Genomic DNA, 20,188 nt, shown 5'->3' with positions numbered 1-20,188 from the left:
ATGATGCTTTACTGATGACACATCCATCAATGCTTTTCAAGCCTCTTTGAAAAGTTTAAAAGCTGTCTGTAGGCTGGCATTTCATGAATTTGCTAGTGGATAGAGTCACAAGTAATAAGTATGGAAGGAAAGCATTCTAGCAAGCACTTTCAAATAGGTGCTTCATGTAGAAAATAAAATTAAACAAAAACAGACTCCCATTTGTCTGTGGGCTACCTTATCAACAACTAAGCAACATCACTGAGATTAAGTTATTTGATGTTTCCAGCTACTTTGGAGTTGTGTTGTGTGAATCAGAAAAGCTGTGCTATGCAGGGCCTCCAGCCTTTTTCAGCCAGTGGTTAAGATGCATCCTATTCACTCTGTTTTTCCAGCTCACTGTCCCTGTTGGTTGCAGTGTGTATCATTTTACCTTTTACAACATCAGTGTACTAAGGTTTTATTTGACATACCATTTTTCTCACAAACCTAGTTTATTCAACGTAGATAATCAGCTAACCATTTCTATATTCCTTCATTTTAAATACATTGTCAAAAAACATGAGTGGAAGATCTTATAAAAACCCGGCTATTTTGTCAGCACAAATCTAGCACCTTCAGCAAAACATTCCATGTTGCCTTTGCATCCTGTGTCCAGATATTATTAAGGAAGATATCTGTAAGTGAAATATAATGCAATATACTGATGACTAGATAGATAAAAATATATAAACTGTAATTATAATTTATTACAATTCCCACAGAATCTACGGTCGTATAAAAGAGCACTTTGTCAGCATTAATGTGAAGATATATGTTAGAGAATTGAATGCTGATTTTTTATGTAGAATGATTCCCTTTTCCTCTTAAGACTGAAGTACTCTCCTTTTTGTATATTTGTCCTGTGCATATGGACTATTTGTAATTGTTAGGCACAGAGACAATGTTCAGCCCCATGTTGGAGTTTAGTTTGGTAAACTAACGATAATTGTGTATCCCATTCAAGCCTCACATTGTGCTTTGATTTGTGCCTTTCCCTGGGCCTTTTGCAGGACTGCTGTGCCAGTATGGGATGACCTTTCTCCCTTTAGGTCTTCTCCCATCTGATGGCTGTCTGCTTCAGTGGACTAGCAGAAATTGCTTAACACTTTTCTGGTAGACTCGATACCATCAAATATCCCTTGTAAGTGCTGCCCGTCTATAAATCTGGGACTAGAGCATGCCACAGTGCTCTAATCTGCTGTTACTCAGAAGAACTGCTAGAACTGTAAGAGGAAAAAAACCATCTGTGACTATCAGAGTTTCTGCTTACTCTGTTCTCCCTCACTTCCTTAATAATGCAGGGAATGTGGTGTTGTGATTGCACCTAGCTTTGGCACCTGTCCATATCCTTAGGCTGTGTGGATCCCAAAGGATGCACCTGTCTGTTATAGTGACTGAAATTGTCTGGCAGAAGGCCTTACCTTGGCCTCACATTTGACATATCTCCTATGCAAATGTCTGAAAGAATAGAGGCATAAATTTGCTGTTTAGTAATAACGCATTGTTGGGTGTCAAAAGGAACGTACATTTTTTAACCCTGTAGCACAGCATACCTTCTGCTGCAGAAACACTGCTCGGGTACCTTGATAGATAAAGGTGCATTTTCCTATGGAACATAGCACTGATTATAAGCACATATCAGGGCTTTCCTGATGAAGACTCTGATTCATTGCCTGGGCAATACATCACATGACCTGTGCTGCTGTAACAGCAGTGAAAATTATGATGGGCTAGTTATCCCATATAGTTCTATTGTCAGGAGGATCATCATTTTAAAGTGGGAATTTTTCTGAGTTCACATTGGATCTGCTATACCAAATTTGCTTCCAACTGCCAGATTTTGAACCCAGGCAGGTTGCTGGAGAAGCTAGTAGGTGTATATTTGTGCTTAGTACTTTTTGTGGATGAAAAAAAAAAAAGGCACAAAGTTTTGAGGTGGATTATGTGTGACTTGAGCTAGACTTGAACAATTCACTCACTGTGGAAATCTGCCCACATTGTATTTTCCTAAGATAATTTCTAGCAAATGAGACAAGTTACAATAGTTTCCATTATTTCATAATCTGTACATTGCATCTCTCATGGAAATCCGTGTGTTTGCATTATTTCATATTTTTGCCAGTTAATTTGTGTTTACTATCCATGTTCAATTTACATTCATTAACTCATAGTTTGCTGGTGTGTTCTTTCTGTACATGTTCAAAGAAATTCTTTAATTCAATTTCTCTGTTTCTTCTCATACAGTCTCACAGCCAGATATGCAACTCAGTCTAATCACAGTGGAATTGCAACCAGTCAAAAAAAGACTTCTAGGTCAGTTAAATATCTCTAATTTATTGCTTGTTAGTGATACTCAAGCAAGTATATGCCCATTGATATTTTATCCTTTGGACATAAGCAGACATTAATCAATGTGTATTTATGCTATGTGTGCAAGCTTTGCAACAATGAGCTTTGCCACAGGAAAGCCTTGTATGGACTGGAAGGAGCTGATTTGTACTGTATATTAGCAATATTTCTGGTTGTTATGTATCCTGCATCTTTGTACCCTGCATGTAAAGTATTGGATGTGAAGGATTAGTTGGTGATTTTAGTGCTCTCTCTACTCTCTGGCTCAAATCCTTACCTTAGTCATGAGTGAAAAGAAGTTTGGGAGACCATCCCTATTTCCACTAGATGCTTTGCATGTATTGCAAACCCACCTGCAAGGTTCACTTTACAGAGACAAGGTCACTCAGAAGCAAAATAGAGCAGAAAAATGCACCACTTGCAGGACTTCTGCTCTGTCAAGAGTAGCCTGCACATAGTCACCACTAATGAAGTGCTTTGTTTTGGCAGTGAATTTGACAGAGCTGTGTGTAGGAGCTGACCTGTTTCAGATTTCATCAGTACTTTTAGTTTATCATTTCCATGAGCACTAAAATCTACAAGTCAGATTGCAGAAGAAAGAAACTGAGATCTAAAGCTTACTCTTGTTTCTAGCTTTTTCTTTTTTTTTTTTCTTTTCTTGGGGGGGGGCATAATTAATGTGTTCATTAATTATACCTTTTCTGTAGAGTTCATTGGTGAGAACAATGAACTTTTAATTGCATAATCTACAATAAAGATTGCATTTTGCAGTACAGCGCACTAACACAATTTGAGTTGCTGGTGATAGCTTGGGATGAGCTATACCACGGTCCAGTTGCTTTGCACCTGCACATTTACAGGTCTTCAATTTTCCTTATTGCTGATGCTCCTGTCTTGTCTACATTCAACATGTCGGGGTTAACAGTCTTATTGTCTAATACTTTAAATCTGTGGCAGTGTTTCCGAAGCCTGTTCAGAGGTATGTGACTTGTCCCTTATTTGTATTCTCCTCTTTGCATTTCCTTAGCTGCTTAACATGATTCTGGAAGAGCAATTTATAACCTGAATTCAATTAAAAAAGACAGCAAATGAGGTAAAGTGGAAAGTGTGTAGAGCAAATGACCTCATGTATAATGTGCTTACTGTGGCACGTTCTCGAATTCTGGCATGCAGAATATATGCAGAACTATTTTATATTTTAACTGAACAGATGAGTTTCCAGTGTTGCACATGTCTTCTCATTGCTTTTTTCATTACCTTTGACAAACGATCTAAGGGCTCTTACTGCCTGTCAAATTAGGGTAATGAAAAGAAGCAAATGGATTTTTAAGTTTGTTTTAGTGCATTCTTCAGGGAACAGAAGATCACTCGAATTCATGGGTCACAGTAAAGGTTAGCATGCATACAGCTGCAGAGCAGAGACAGTCTGCTCTGGGCTCGGCACAGAGACGAGCAGGGCAGGCTGGCGGCCAGAATGAGCCATAAAAATAACTAATGGATTAGCTCTCTGAGGCTTAAATTGGTAAAGGAAGAGAACATGTAGCTGTTTACATATGTTCACTAATGAAAATAAAATGGTTTGAACATTTCTATATATACCAGCGTGTTAAACAACAACAACAAAGTTTGGAAGAAATTATGTTTTGTAATCCTTTGTAATGTGATTTTTTTTTTTTTTTTTTCTCCCTTCTGATGCTGCTCTTTCATAATCTGGTGAAACTAACAGAATTCAATAACTCAGGTGTAATTTGTATTGCCACTATTAAAATAATCAATCTTATCAATCCAATAAGTGAGAAACAGAAGGGGGATAATCTTCTCCTATGGCAAAAGCCTGTTGCTGGTTTGAACATTTCATTTCATCTATCAGAAAACAAAACTGGAAAAGAGTGGGGGTGCTCCAAAAGATGCTGCAGAAAGTTTGAATTAAGCAGGTACTGCAGAATCTTACATCAGAAAACAGATTCAGACAGAAAGAAGGTACAAGATTACACACGCCAGGGACAGCAGCAGTTTATACTTTTTTCCTTAGCATAGCCACACAGTAAGGTTCAGATGGTGGCAGCAAACACTAACAAATGCACTGTATAGTCTACATTATATACCCTCTAAAACGTATATGTGCATATGTAGCATTTAGTTAAAATATGTATTTTCAATATTTTTCATTTAAAACAGTAAGGTGGAAGTGCTTTAGCCAATAGGCCTCTGAAAAATAACCAAATATAACTTAAGAAGCCAGTTTTTATGCCAAACACACCTGTGAAACATTTACTAGAGTGAAAGATACAAAACAATTCTCAACTATCTACTGTTGTGCTTACATATAAAAGCTTATAAATAAAAATTGATATTGCACTTAAATGATTTGTTAAGGTGAATCTGTTTTAGCAATGTTAACAGCAAATGCAAAGCATCTTCTTATATGTCTTGTGACTCTGGAAAGCATCTTTTTCCCTTTTGTGTGTGTAAGGATAAGCTTTTCCTTCTGTTTGTGGAGTCTAACTTATTTGAATGCTCCTGTTCATTGTTGCTTACCTGAAATCATTGTTTTCAGTTGTTGGTTTTAAATTCTGGTCTGATATTTGCCTACCACCTCCTTTATATGTGACTTGACATAAAATGAGGTGATTTCTGATTATACCATTTCAGGCTTCCAGGACCCTCAAGGGTGCCAGCTGCAGGCAGCAGTACCAAAGTCCAGGGAGCTTCTAATTTAAATCGGAGAAGCCAGAGCTTTAACAGCATTGACAAAAACAAGCCTCCACAATATGCAAATGGAAATGAAAAAGGTAAGTGATGAAAAGTTACTAAGCTTACTCTACATAACACACAAGAGGGGAAAAAAAAAAGTCACCAGAAGAACCCACCCACAAGGATCAAAGAAGTGAATATAATGTTTGGACTTGGTATGGAAGACCTGTAGAGATAGGGCACTGAATTAGGACTTCTGGTTGAGTTGGGATTAAAGCTCAGAACTGAAAATTTTGAAAAGGTTATAATTAAATTTAACCTTCTGAAGTAAAAATTAATCCATATTGGGTGCCTATAATCTTGGTCCATATTCAGGTTTACTCATACCCAAAGGAAGACTGCCATAATTTCCAGGGGATTTTGCATCTTAGCCTCTAATGGAGAAGAATCAGAATATTACATGCATCTATTCCTTCAGAACCTTACCTAATGTGTATATAAGTCTGAATAGAGGATTAGAAATTAAGTCAAATGGAATGAAATTTTGCAGGGATTTGAATTCAGTGTTCCTGTTTTATTGTCTCCTTTTAATATGAACTTCCCTTATGGAAACAAACCGAGTCCTCTGTGTCCTTCCGTTTCTCCCACCCGGACACTGCCTTCCTGGAAAATGTGCCTCTTCAAACTTTATCTCTGAAAGAATAACGTAAAACTCGAGCTTTCTGAGTTGTGTAACTAATCCAGCCCCTTCTCCCCCTTCTTTCTCCCTTTGTGTAATGAACAGCATTTTATTCATATCTTTGGGTTAGAATACAGTTGAAAATGATACAATATACATAGTACCCATTTGCATCCTTGGGGTCTGTGGGAGGAACAAGTATGCAGTGAATGTTCTTCATCCAAGCAACAGGCAGCTATCCAGATTTTTTTTTACAAAATTCTGATGAACACACTTTGCCCCTAGCTGTATCTGAAGATATAAAACCATCCTTTCAATAGTTATTTCTTTATTTTTACTGTCAGGGTTGAATGTTTTAGATAGTTCCATAGTGGGATTTATTTCATCAAGGACTTGTTTAGGGCAAGACATCCAGGCTAAGACTAGGAAGAGATCAGAGTGAAAACTGAGCAGATACTGTATAGTTCACAAATACAGTAGTGAAGTTATGAAGTAGGAGATGTGGCTGCTTGAGTGAAGGTATGTACAGCAGTTTAGGTTTTAGAATTGCTTCATAATGCTGACATTAAGTGTGCTACTGAAATATGTGAGAGTGAAATGATTCCAGGTGAGATATGCTTGTAGATATTAATATTCTTATCTTGGAATCCAACCTAAAGGATTCTATGATTCTATGATTAAACTGTCTTTTGACTGCTGAAGTTTGCATTGCACTGCACAATTGTGTGGCTTTTTGCATGGTGGATTTCTTTACTTTCTTGATTATTTACAGCAGAGAACAAGAAACTTAATGAGGTTTTTAGTGAAGTCATCACTTGCAAGAGGATAAAGGGTGGCTTTGTTTGTGTATAACCGTTCAATTCATTTTACAGGATATATAAAATGTAATGTTGCATAACTAGAGTACTAAATTTGTGATGTTTCTGTCTGCTCTTTTTCCTTTCTTTTGAAACAGAAGAACGGATGGCAGAACATTGCTTTTACCTCAGAATATAAGCTGAATACAAGTTTGGTTTAGAGCATAAAGCAGACATTAATTAGAGAAAATGACTGCTGTTAATGAAAGGATAGTGAAGTAATATTTTTAATAACACCCTAAGAGATTTTTTTTTAATATTACTATGAAATTTCCAAGTAGAATTTTTATTTTTTTTATATTTGAGGATGTTCTGTGACCTAGTTTTTTTTGAAGAATTTTGTTTTTAAACAAACATCGATTCTCACAATAGTAATAGTAATAATGACAAACACCTCTTTGAAAAAAAAAACCTGTCACTAAACATGTGAAAGCTGATTTTCCCTTACAATGCAGCAGATATAATGAAGCTTATATTTCAAAATTTATTTCTGATGCAGATGCTTGGAGTAAGATAAATTTATGGCTTCTACTGAATGAATGGTCCATATATTCCAATTTCTGAGACACTGATCTTATAGTTTATAGCTTGTAATTCTGCTTTAGGGCTGCATAAACTGAAGCAGAAACAGAGATGATTTGCACTACGTAAATGAGGTTGAGACCTCTAGACCTCCTCAAGAGCAGACCAGTTTTCATACATTAATATCTGCTGTATACCTTTCTGTGTGTGCTATAAGGAGACCTCAGAAAAGATATACTGCATAAGGTTTTTTTTTTTAATCTTTTCATAAGTAATACTTGAAATCCATTCCTCCATAACACATTTTCCAACTCACAGTGGGGAATAGATATGTAGTCAGAGTTAAAGGAGACCTGAAGGTGAACCAGAATATGATGTGATGTGGGCCTTTTATTTAGTATTTCATTATTTAGTGTGTTGTTAATGTTCTCTCCTTTGAATGTCGATTAGGGAATAGTTCACCCAGTAAGAAACCTAGCCCCCTTGCCCAAATGCAGGTTTGCTCTTTATTGAGTACAGCCCAGGTTTCACCCACAGACCCAATCTATTGCTGTGACACAGGTAACTGTGTGTATCTGTGGTTAAGTCAGGAACAGAGAACACATCAAAACAATAAACACGCCAGTAGCAGATACTCATCTGTGGAACATTAGTGAGCTGATCTGAGCATTAGTCAGGTGATTTTATTTTTTTTTCTGGACTTTGAAGATTATGAATTGATTTCAAAGAGCATATCTGTTTTCCAGGTCACATCACATCTATCTCCTTCTGATTTAATAAAATAGATTAAAATAAAACCATACAAATGAAACTATTTGAATAAAGTAATTATCTACATTGCCATTAAGGTGTATACCACATATATTTTGAGTCCAGCAGGGAAATAATGTTTTAATTCAAATTTTAATAACAAATATTTATACTTTAGACCTTTGAAATACTGTATTTGAACACTGATAAGAGACTTTATGTCACGGAGTTTAATTGCCTGCTTTTCAGTATAATTTAATAATATAAAACAGTGTTCATGTATTATCCAAATGCAGTTTCAACAGTATTTGGTTATTTTCCCCATACCAACTCTGAGAAACTCTGTCCTTGAACTTCATTGCGTGATGATGTAAATTGTTGTTCATCTGTGAGCGATATGTATAACTATAGCTAATTTGTTTACATTTCTTCTGGTGCCAGTATTTTGCTGGTTACCCTTGGTGGTGTTCTCTTCCTGTGCTGACAAGGGGTAGTTACTTCCTCATGGACAGATGGAAAGGGGCTGTTGAACAAGCTGAATTCTTTTGATCTCACCAGATAGACCTCCTATTCTTCCAAGAATCCTCATAGAAATCCCTTGTACTTCTTTCATATTCTACTAACTGACTAAAAATTCTGCAAAGGAGGAGCTGTTGTCACAAAGGTCTTGTCTTCTCCCACAGCACAGAACACACCAAAGGTCACAGATAAGAAGATGGAGGAGGCTGATTGTATTTTGGGCCCCTCATTTGTCCCTTATTTGGGCAACAGCCTATGAAAAGTGGACTTGAAAATTCCCATTTTTTTTTTTTTTTTTGTCATGATCTTGCTGGGTTCTAGTAGAAATTTCTTCTTGCGCTGAACAGCAGGGGTTCCCAATGCAGGTTGGGCTGAGCTCTGAAGCACTGAGCTCTCAAACAGAATGTAAATTGTTTTCAGCACAAGCTGGTTATTCATATCAGCAATAAGGGGATTAGGTCCTAAACAGAATACTGTGTTCTTGTAAAATTTAGTTTATAGATATAGGAAATGTTTGTTACAGGGTGGGTTTGCTCTGCATCAAAATCGCCACAAGGTGGGGACAGATTTCATGTAATAAACAGATAACGACAAATCCAATGAAGTGTGCAAAAAGCAATGAATGATGTGCAGCTTCAGGTGATGCCTTGGGGCTGGGGAGAGAAATAAATCTGTTTATTCCACATCTTGAAACATACAGACAGGTCCTCATTATTTCTTGAGAGCATGCACTCCACATTCCTAGCAGAAACATGAAGGATAAACTTTAAAATGAAGATTAAAGGCAAATTAAAGTTCTCTGTAATTTTTTGATGCTGTTTATGGTTTGTGACATAAGGATCAAATAAGTACCTGTGGTTCCAGGAACCTGTGGTTGTTTTTTTTTTTTCCTATATATGTAGCAGAACAAGCTGTTGATGAAATAGTAAATGCTCTTCTTTTCTCCACACCATAGATAAGTTTGATATTGTAGATGAGGAAATATGGCAAGGCATGCATTCTTCTTTTTAATCAGATTTCTTTTTTTTCCCAGTAAAACTAATAGCCTGAAGCCATACAAATACGACAGAATTAATACAACAGAGTGTAGTGGCATCCCACTGTTCACAGATTGTTACATGTATTCTGCATTAGCCTTGCAGATTCTTGCAGTGTATTGTTCTGCAAAACTGTTGGGATAGCTAAAGACTCTAATCCTCTTGTGTAATTAAGGCAAGCTTAGTACAAGGAAAAACGTGTGCAAGAAGGTCCTTGTGCACACGCAGTCCTGGGCTATCAGCCACAGGCCTGATCCCTGGTATAAATTAAGGAAGCCTGAGGGCTGCAGTAATTTTCAACAGCTGCTGTTGGCCCCAGGCTCTCTTCCAGGATCTGAGGCTCACCAGAAAATAGCAGGGGCCCAGCCATAATTCCTGCCTTGGTCACAAGGGAAGGATCAGCTCTACTGCTGCCTAGTAGAGCTACTCCATGTGTGTGGTGCTACCGAAACCCTGGGGAATAAGCTGTAACCTCACCTGTTCCAAAAGTACTCTGAGGCAACCCCTTAGCAGTTAACATCTTGCCTAGTAATTGAACACACCAGAGCTGCTTGAAACCTGCTGTGAAGGTGGACCGAGCTCATTTGGTGCTGTGGCGTTTGCATATCAGCCTGAGGAACACACAAAAAGCTCTGGGTAGATGAAATTATGCATCATCTATTGAAGGTGGAGATGATTGGCCTGTTGGGGTCCAGTTGTTAATAGTGCTAAGCAGGTAAAAGCTGTTACATTTCTGTCATGTTACTTTCATTCATGGTTTTTTGTGTTTTTTTTTTTTTTTTGTTTTCATTGTTAAACTAGAACTTAATACTATTTAGAGAGGTAAATTTTGGATGTTTGCATTCTCCTTGTTAAAGAAAAAACAGTTGCCGTTTCAGGATGCTCAAAATTCTCCCTTCCCTATGTGTATTAGAGGCCTTCTGACTTCCAGGTGGGTAGTCTAAACCACCTAAGTCTAAACCTACCTTAAGCCTTAGGACTGAGACTGCAAAAATAGAAATGATGCGTAACGTCATACTCTGTGCTGAATGGACAAATGTCTTAATGTCCTCATCTATATTATTCAGGAGGACCCCAAGGCATGACATTGGCTTCATGTGTGTATGCAACACCTCAGGCACTCTTTTTGCTATTACATAAACTGTGTTTGCATTGCATGTGTCATAGGCTTCCGTGTAGTACTGACTTGATATACCAATTCGATATACTGTAGGCAGGCTTATGCCTAATTCACTGGCAATCCTGAATGAGAAGTCTTAGTTACTCTAAGAGAAAGTATGTCACCTGCTGAAATAGTGTTCTACCACGTATTTGACTGCCATTACCACTTCATTGCTCTGGTGCTCCAGAGTAATAGTGTTTCCTCCGATGTGTCTGACGAGTCTGAGCTTCATACAGATGCTTAGCCCCTTTGTGCATTGGTCTGCTTTACTTAATAATGCTAGATGACTTTTTTGAAAATGATGGTTGTCAATTAACATAGTTTGACTATTTCAGGACTCTTACTCATTCTAAAGATTCACTGAAGTTCCTGAACAATGTAACTGCAGTGGAGGTATCAGAGCAACATAAATGAGCCTTCTGTGCCTGCCTGAGCTTCAGGCCCAAAACAGCTGTTGTTGCTGGACCCGTGTAGATGATATATCACTGTAACTTTCAAGTAGTGACACTGGTGAAACTGTTGAGATATATATATTTTTTCTCATCTAAGAAAGTGTGCTGGGATAAGTTCCTGAAGTCAGCTATTGAAGGCTGTGAACCGTATTTAGAACGAAAAAAAAAAAGTATCATGACCTGCCATTTTTTGCTTTTATGAATATTAATCATATCCATTTAATTTCACTATTACTCACTCCTTCTCCTCCTCCTACCCAAAGCCTTCATTTTCTAGCACGTTTTAATTTCACTAAGCATCAAAATGATCTTCCTCTGGCTTTGCTTTACTTCTGATATTGTAGCATCCTTTTTTCTTCCATGTCTCAGTGTTTTGTTATTAGCATGTGACTGGAAGAGTGTCTCTGTGACTCACTAAAGATAAATTCTTTAAATTGGAATGTTTAATTTGCATAATGAAATGATTACAAGGAAGGTGTTTCCAAGGTTGTCTTGAGCTCATAGAAATATTGGACGACACTGTGATGGGGATGGGGAGGGAAAAATACGATTAGCATCTTCCTTGTTCCGTACACATGTAAATTATGTTTATTATAGTTCACTTGTAAATGTGTTTTAAATGCTAGAGGAGTATGGTATCATCTTCAAGCAGGAAGTGGGAGTATAACTGTACCATTATGGTGTTTTCTGGTTTTTATGCAGATTCACCAAAAGGCCCTCACCCATCTGCAGGCATGAATGGAAATGTGCAGCATCCCACCAGCACCGGGCAGCAGCAGGTCTCTGCCATACCCTCTCCAAGTGCCAGCAAACCTTGGCGCAGCAAATCCATGAATGTCAAACACAGTGCAACCTCTACCATGCTGTCCGTGAAGCAGCCAAGTCCTGCAACCTCCCCTACTCCATCCTCAGACAGGCTCAAGCCACCCCCTTCTGAAGTTGTGAAGCCCCCTTCATCTGGACAAAAATCTATGCTGGAAAAATTCAAGCTGGTTAATGCTAGAACTGCTCTGAGACCTCCTTTGTCGCTGAGCTCAGGACCCAGTGACAGTGGGAGAGAGGATGACACCTTTTCAGAGTGTGGTGAAGCGGATGTCTTAAGCGGTGGGGTGAACAGCGGCGGCTCCACAAGTAGCAGTCCTAAAGTATCACCGAAGTTAACCCCACCGAAAGCTGGAAGCAAAAATCTCAGCAATAAAAAGTCTTTGCTACAGCCAAAGGACAAAGAGGAAAAGAACAGGGACAAAAACAAAGTTTGCACTGAGAAAACAGTCAAGGAAGAGAAGGACGCAGTCACTGAAACATCTACGAAGAAGAGCTCAAAAATTGCAAGCTTAATCCCAAAGGGAAGCAAGGCGACAGCAGCCAAGAAGGAAAGTTTAATACCGTCCTCTAGTGGGATCCCAAAACCTGGATCAAAGGTGCCAACAGCAAAGCAGAGCACTTCACCTGCATGCACAGGAAGTAAGGAGGTTGAGAAACTGAGGACTACAAAAGGAAACCAGTCCCAATCAACACCAAAATCTCAGCTTAGCGAGAAGGCTTCTCCTTCCTCTGGTCTGGCTTCTTCTGAAGGGAAAGAACCAAGCACAGCTGTCACCCCAGGGTCCTCCACAGCTCTGTCAGCCTCAATGGCTGCAAGCAGTGCCCAAGGCACGGGAAATGGTGTCGTCCAGCTTCCACAGCAACAGCAATACAGTCACCCCAACACTGCCACAGTAGCTCCTTTCATCTATAGGTAAGGGCACAAAGGGAAATTGGGTTTGTGTTACCATTTAGAAAAGAGAGCTAAAATGGATAGAGTAATGGTGGATCACAAGTTATGTTTCTTAGCTCCCAGTTTCTGTCACAGCATCATGCATGTTTTCATAACAGTATTTTTTTACTAATGGTACTGTATGAACAATTTCTTCCAAGAACTCTGAGTGTCTACCTTGTACAAAAGCAATCCACTGCAAATATTTGCCATTTAGAATTCAGGATGTTTTGATTAGAAATACAAATCACATGACACATTCCCTATGCTGCTTTTGAAAGGTCACAGCTGAGTCAAGTTTCTAGTATGAATATTCTTGTTTGCAGTTTAAGAACCCCAACATTTATTTGCTGATATTCAATAATATTTGCTTAAAATACACTGTTCTATTAAAAAATCCTCACATAAACTGTTGAGGTATGTAACAGTACTAGTAGGATATTACAGGAAACAAACTTTTGCAAATATTCAAAAATATTTCAACATTTTGGGCAGAGAGAAAAGGCTGCTGTTTGCAAGTCCTATTCCTGTTAAGTTTTATACATCAGCTAGGTACAGATTAACTCCATGGAGGCAGTTAGGTTTTACAGGTGATATAAACTCTTCTGATGGCCAAGGATCTGGAATAGATGAAAGAGCAGTTAAATGTGTCAACAACCTTTGCCTGAATTTATTTTGCTGTATGATAGAGCAACTGAAGAGAAGCTGGGAGATTTCATTGTACAGCTCAGAAGACAGTGTAAGACTAGAAAAACTGGCAGGCTAGTTTGAGTAATGATTTCATGTGAGCTGTCGGAGGGCTTTAGCTGCAGTTGTGGGTAAATTTAGCATCTGATAAAATGATGAATACGTTATTAAGCAAAATATACTAGCAGTTTTGTTAGTGAGTAGGACTCTACATAATCTTGGCTAAGGATTAAAGAGGTGCTGAAGTGGGCTCTGCAGGAGTATACATATCATTACATGCAACTAAACAGCTTCAAAACCAATCTGGATGAGTGGTAAGCTGTTTAAGTTAATTCTGAACAAAAGCAGTTCAGAAAACTGTATGGGAGGGGGAAAAATGTAATCTAGGTTATATTTGTTCTAATATGCAGTGGGTAGCCTCTTGAGTTTCAGTTAAATTTATCACTGAATGTGCTTAATATGCATGTTTCTTTATAACTATATGGAATAACCACAGTGATACAGACTATTTGCAGCATGATTCATAGGATGGCCTATATATGTGTTAGGATGCATGTGTTAAGAGAAAGAAAAAGAAGCTATGCTTTGCCTTCAGATGTGAGTGTTATTTAATGGCAATTTTACCATATACTGATGCCATTTCATTGCATGGTGGAGATATCTTATCATTCTTTTAAGCTAAAACATGAAGCAAAATGTATTTTGAATTTTAAAGGGCAGTAGAAGCATGCATCTTCCACTAAAATTTGGTATTAATAATCATCTGTTTGCTTCAAAGAAATGGCAAAAGAGACTGTATTTGATGTCAAATCTCACATGAAAATAAGATTCTCAGAGCCAGGGTCTAATCCCAGAATGCCACAAACGCAGAGTAATAGACTGACTTTGATGAGGTTACTTCAATGTGTATCTCTGTAACTGAGAGCAGAATCTGACTCAAAAATATGCAGTATCTACATTCCTTACAACTCTCAAGGGCTTTGTAATAGTACACAATTATTTCATAGAAGAATATCAATATAGCCAAGGATGAAATACCCAAATTTCCAGTCAGCATATTTATTTTTGTGGATATATGGCAAATGGAAGTGTACAGGAAGCTGGGATACTGTATTTACATTTTATTGCTCTTAAACATGACTGTTTCCTGAGCAGTCACCACAGTTTATACACAGAATTGTCACGTGCTTGTAAGCTCCTAGAACAGCTTTACAGATCAATTAGTTAACAAACAATAGTTACCATTCAGACTAAGAGGATTTTTTTTTTTTACAGCTAGAAGGCATATCTAGGCTCTGTTTGTACTTCAGTCCTTGTAAAAAATGCAAATATATTTTAGTAAAACTACAGTGTATTTTATCCAGAATCCTGCAGACTACTGCAATATACTGCTGGAATCAGTTTAGGCTGTTAGCACAAGGGCAAGTAAGCTAGTGCTTTTTATGGTTTGTTGCTGATACCTGCAGATATTATGTATTTTGAAATGTTTGACTACTACACAAGAGGACTAGATCTATGAGTAAAAGAAAGCATTCCAAAGAGAGGCCAGCATGTATTTTGCTTAAACAGGGAATGCAATGCTATAACAGTTATCAACAGTTATTCAAGATGTTGCATATTTTTATTAATGGACAGTAGATAGAAAATACTGTTTCACTAGGAGGCTCTGAAATGATATATTGCACTATTCAGCTTTGTACTCTTGGTGCTTTGTCCTGTCTCATATCACATTTTGGTTTTATGCCTCTTAAACACCATGGCATGGGAATTCATATGGGATTATTACTTCTCTTCAAAGATTAGCAGCAACAGTCAGAGTTGCATTTGAGATAATCTGAATGGGTATAATTTAAATTCTTCCATCCTCCTCAGCAAGTGATTATTTATTTTCAAATGCATTTGTGAATATGCTATTTATAGCCTTTTTACGTGTACCCTCTGATAGATTCAGGGTCCAACTGATATAAGAAATGCTGAAGTAGATGTAATTTAGTTTCCAGAAAGCTTGATAAGAGAAATACAGCAGGAAAAACAACTAAGAGGAAGGTGTTAGAGATTATATAACTGTTTAAAATAGACCAGCCACTACTTTAAATTACACATTATTCTATATAGACAGAATTGGATGAAAATGGAAATTGTGCCATCTGCCAGAGTCCCTTAGACTTGTATCAAAATTGGCCATTTAGTTTAGTTATCTTCCTCGTGGTGCTTAAATTTCAGAGAGACAAGTGTAACACAGAAGTTTAATGCATACTAGGTTGCAGTGAAAACAGGAAGAAAAGAGACATTAATGAAAACAAAAAAGAAGTCTGAATCTTTCTCCTAAAATCTCAGCAAGAAAATAACAGATTAATTGCTCAGGGTTTGGAGTCCTTAACTTTCCTACATATTGTTCAAAAGCGTAATATGACATAATTTCAAACATTTCCTTGCACAGAGAAGACTTGTTGTATGCAGTCATTGCTGTAGTTTTTGTGACCCAAATTTTATCAGTATGCGTTATTTACGTAAAATGGGACTACTAGTCCCAGGAGTAACACAAATGTCACTTTGCCAGGCAAACCCTTAGCTGATATAAATCATCATAACCCTACATGAAGTATGTATATGTTGGCAATTCATATTTGCTTAAACAGTAAAGAATTATTTCAATAGGAGAAAGTTAAATTGTAACTGGACGCATGTACTGCAATTCAGTTTTACTTTAATGACTCCTCCAGTAACCACTGAAGGAGTCTAGTGGCTCTCTGTTCCGTGGCTGGAGTATAGAATCTGAAGCACCCAAATTCCAGGGGCTGTGGTGCTCAGGAATTGCTTATTGCCTGAAGTGCTGAAAGTATAGAATCTGCTGCAGAAAATTAGCTGAGCACTCATCATCCTGACCTGCACTTCTACGCTGTGCATCACTTAAATTTCAGTTCTTCAGCTAGATTCGTAATTTAATGATAGTGACATCTGGAAGAATTTTTAGCACTGTCTGAATTGAGAGTTTGCAGAGATATGCCTTCAGTATTAATGCTGGACTACAAACAAAAGGGTTTGACATTCTTTTTGTCCTTGAAGAGTAAGAAACTGGTGACTTCATTTACCAAATAGGTTGGTGTAGAGAAGGTGGGGCCAGACTCTTCTCTGAAATGCAGGATGAAAGGACAAGAGGTAACAGATGCAAGTTACAGGAGGGGAGATGCTGATTAAAAGTTAGAAAAAAAATATTTTTACCTTGATGTTGGTGAAACACTGGTACAGGCTGTCCAGAGGGGTTGTGGGAGCTCTGTCCTCAGACACGTTCAAGACCCAAACAAATGAGGCCCTGAGCAATTTAATGTAATAAGGCCTGCTTTGAGTATGTCATTGGACCAGATTGCATCTAGAACGGCTTTCTGATCTAGATTACTTTATGATTTTATGAGGACTAAAGTGTTCACTAGACAGAGTCAGAGAAAGGAAAAACATGTTACCAGGTACTGAAATAGTCTTCATATTGCCTTTCGTGTATGGTGATGGAAACAATTTTATTATGAGGCCATAGCTTCAAGGGTTCATGAGAAGTGCAGAGTGGTGACAAATGTGAAGGAGGATATAATCTGGTTGCACCTCTGGAGGCTCAGTGAAATTCAATTCCAGCTTCCTGTTCAGGATGTTTTTATGTGGGTTTAGGGAAAAAAAAAATAAACTACTCTTAAAGGATTCTGCAAACATAGCATCTGCAGGGTTTGTTGAAGCCATATTTATGTACAATTTTAATGGTTAGAAGCTACTTCTGGTCACTGACTGTGAAGTTAAAATTAAGTTTTCAGTAAAAAACACTGTGCCAGTTAATTGTGTTTGTTAATAATAGATTGCACAGTTATACATACTGTAACTCTTTCTTTAAAAATGTGATGATTCAAAGTTATACTGCGATGCTTCTGTGATTTCCATAATTTAAGTTACTGTTTGACAATAAACCGTCACCACCAAAATTTTGCCACTGTAGGTAGCACTAAACATTCCCTCTTAGAATTCCTGGAACAAAACCACAGTGTTTAGAAAAACCTTCCCATTTTGTCATGCTTGATTTTCAAGTAATGGTGAAAGAAAAGTTTCCAGTGTAGTGGTGTTGGCTTAAAAGGTGGGAAGAAGGACACTAAGCAAAAAAAGTAATTATAAGCACATACTTGGCTAACGCTGAGTTAAAGCGGGAGCTTGATAATTCAATTGCTTGATGTTTATGATCTGAAGTTATTCTTTTAAATTGCCATACAGAAAAATGTGGCCTATTCCTCTGACTAATCAGTCAGATTATAATTTATAATCAGTAAAATCTAGGATAAAGGACCAAAGAGGATATCCTGTTTGGTCTTCTGTCACTGGAAACCTTATTGACTCTTTCATAAACTGACTAATTTCTATTTTAAAATAGTTAATTCCCACTGCTCCAATGGGAAGGTTCCTCCAGAAACTCACTTCAGTTTTAGCAATTGTGTACAACCCACATGGCGAGATTGCAGCCATTTATTAATATATGTTAATATTGTCCATTAAGTTAAAAAGTTGTTTTCCCTCTTTTTACATGCTCTTTTTAAATATGTGAGGGAATAATCCTGTCTCCTTCCTTCTCTTTTGCAAGGCTAAACCAAAATGTCTCTTTCCTTTCCTTTCAGAAGGGTTTTGTCCTCCCCATGATCATTCTAGTAACCCTTCCCTGCATCTGTTCCAAATTTAACTCACATCTTGAACATGGGTGCTCCTATTCCAGATGTGGTCCTGCTAGTCTGTAACTTTGACAGTGATACATATTCAAGAGAGCTGAACCTCAGAGACATGTCAGAAAAAAAAGCCCAGCATATTAAACTGATATCTTGTGGAACACCAAGTGAAAACCAAACAAATCTTTGATGTTATCCGTGTTTATCAAAGACTGGCTATTTTGTTAGTGGCAGGAAGTGACTGACTGCATTACAGTCAGTGTATGAAGAAGTGTTCCAAATTCTGTTCTTAATTACTCCTGTACAGGCTCATTTTAATCAAACTGACTGAGCTTGTGCGGGTGTGATTGAGAGCAGGATTTGTCCCATTAAACAGGTTTGGTGCTTTTACAAATAGGTAACATGTAACTCAGTGGGTTGGGGATAAGTATATTCTCCGATTGCCATAATTAAAAGAGATAACAGGTTGTCCTGTTTTCAAGATGGTTGCCTAAATTAACCTGCATTTCAGATGCACAGCACTGGAAGAAATGTCAACAGGATTGCTTTGACTAAATTGAAATTCTTTTCACTTTCCTTGATATCAAGAGAGATGTGAGAATTTGATTTTTTTTAGGGCAGTGGGGTATGAACAGGTTTTCCCATTGAGAATTTAAGAGATTCCAAAGAGAACTGAAGGCCATTTGTTAAGGCAAATGTGTGATGTTAGTGAGAAGGTAGTTTAATTTGCTGTTTGCTTGCTTTGAGTTTAATCTGTGCTGCAGTCCTGCAGAGATCACTTGAGTCATTTGTAGGATTAGTATGTCCGACAGAAAGATGTACAAGCCAAAAGTATAGGGGAAGACAAATCTCACAGTTTCACCTTCCTGTGTTTTTTTTGTTTGTTTGTTTGTTTTTTGTTTGTTTGTTTGTTTTTGTTTTTTTGTTTGTTTTTTTTTTTTTTAGTGAGAATGATTGAGCTAGGCAAACAGGCACCTTTGTGCTTGGTCCAATATGTCACAAACTGTGACAGGCCTAGAGCAAAGCAACCTGAAAGTTTTAGGTACTGTATATACCTGGACCTCCTTGTTGCCCAGGAGCTGAGGCTCCTACATGATTTTTCTTGGAGGTCTTTCACCTCTAAGCCATTTTCAGCCTATCTGCACTAAGCTTGATTCCACAAAAAAAGATGACTTTGGACATCATGTACCAAAAGGCAGGGCTGCTGTGCAAGTGCTGGCAGCTGGCAACCAAGTGGAGACCTAATGGGAAAAGAGCTATTGAAGAGAGCCCCTTCCCCAGATTCCTTCACAGGGTACATCCACCACAGCTGCCCAAGGTCTGGGCAGGTGCCTTTTGGCACACGGCTGCAGCAATAAATAAACAGTTTTCTCAAGTAAGCAGAACTTGGACTGCTGCAAAATCCACAGTCATCTGGGTATTTCAATTGTTGCCTCAGATAATTAGAATCATTGATATTTTTATGAAATTAAGCATAAAAGTGCTGACTGAAGTCAGTATAGCAGTATCTTTGTTATTTGTTTTGATAGCAAGTCACATTTATTTTACATTATAGTTAAACTTTCAAGTTTCAAGTAAGATAAAAGGGACATTTCATGCTTCTTAGATCTGTTATTTCAGGCTGCCTATAAATTTAAGAAAACCACATCATATTTACATTTAGTTCGTGTTTCTATGGTTTTCTTTCTACAAATTAAATCGAACTTTTAAAAATTATTGAAGTTATATGATCATTGTTATTCAATATTTTTACTTTAAGGCTTAGATTCTAATGCAATCTTATGTCCCTGCAACTGGATTTTGTGCTGCAGTGGATGCCATCGACCAGATTTTAAAATTTAGAATGTGTATCTTTACAAGTATTTCTTCTCACAGTGTTTTTCAACTTATCCTCCTGGTTATAGTTATGCCAGGCTTTTGAAAATGGCAGAAAATCCAACAAAACACTGAAGAATGGAAATGTGCTTTACTGTTATAAGAATCTTTTTTTTTTGAGTTGTGTTCATGGGCTG

The 20,188-nt window shown here is 37.6% G+C and overlaps 1 protein-coding gene across 1 annotated transcript in view; it reads left to right on the top strand.

Annotated features, from left to right (window-relative positions):
• The window catches only part of LOC103777625 (neuron navigator 3-like), a 55,722-nt gene extending 42,938 nt beyond the window's left edge, over window positions 1-12,784 (top strand). Inside the window, exons 5-7 of the mRNA XM_008945183.1 lie at window positions 2,266-2,334; window positions 5,023-5,162; window positions 11,745-12,784. Of these exons, the coding sequence (XP_008943431.1) occupies window positions 2,266-2,334; window positions 5,023-5,162; window positions 11,745-12,784 (1,249 nt within the window). The remainder of the gene's footprint in view (window positions 1-2,265; window positions 2,335-5,022; window positions 5,163-11,744) is intronic.
• The last annotated feature ends 7,404 nt before the right edge of the window (window positions 12,785-20,188 follow it).

The sequence above is a fragment of the Merops nubicus genome, unplaced genomic scaffold, assembly GCF_000691845.1.
Source record: "Merops nubicus isolate BGI_N331 unplaced genomic scaffold, ASM69184v1 scaffold12458, whole genome shotgun sequence".
Taxonomy (NCBI): domain Eukaryota; kingdom Metazoa; phylum Chordata; class Aves; order Coraciiformes; family Meropidae; genus Merops; species Merops nubicus.
Note: the sequence above shows the minus strand (reverse complement) of the source record. Positions and strands in the feature narration are given on the sequence as shown.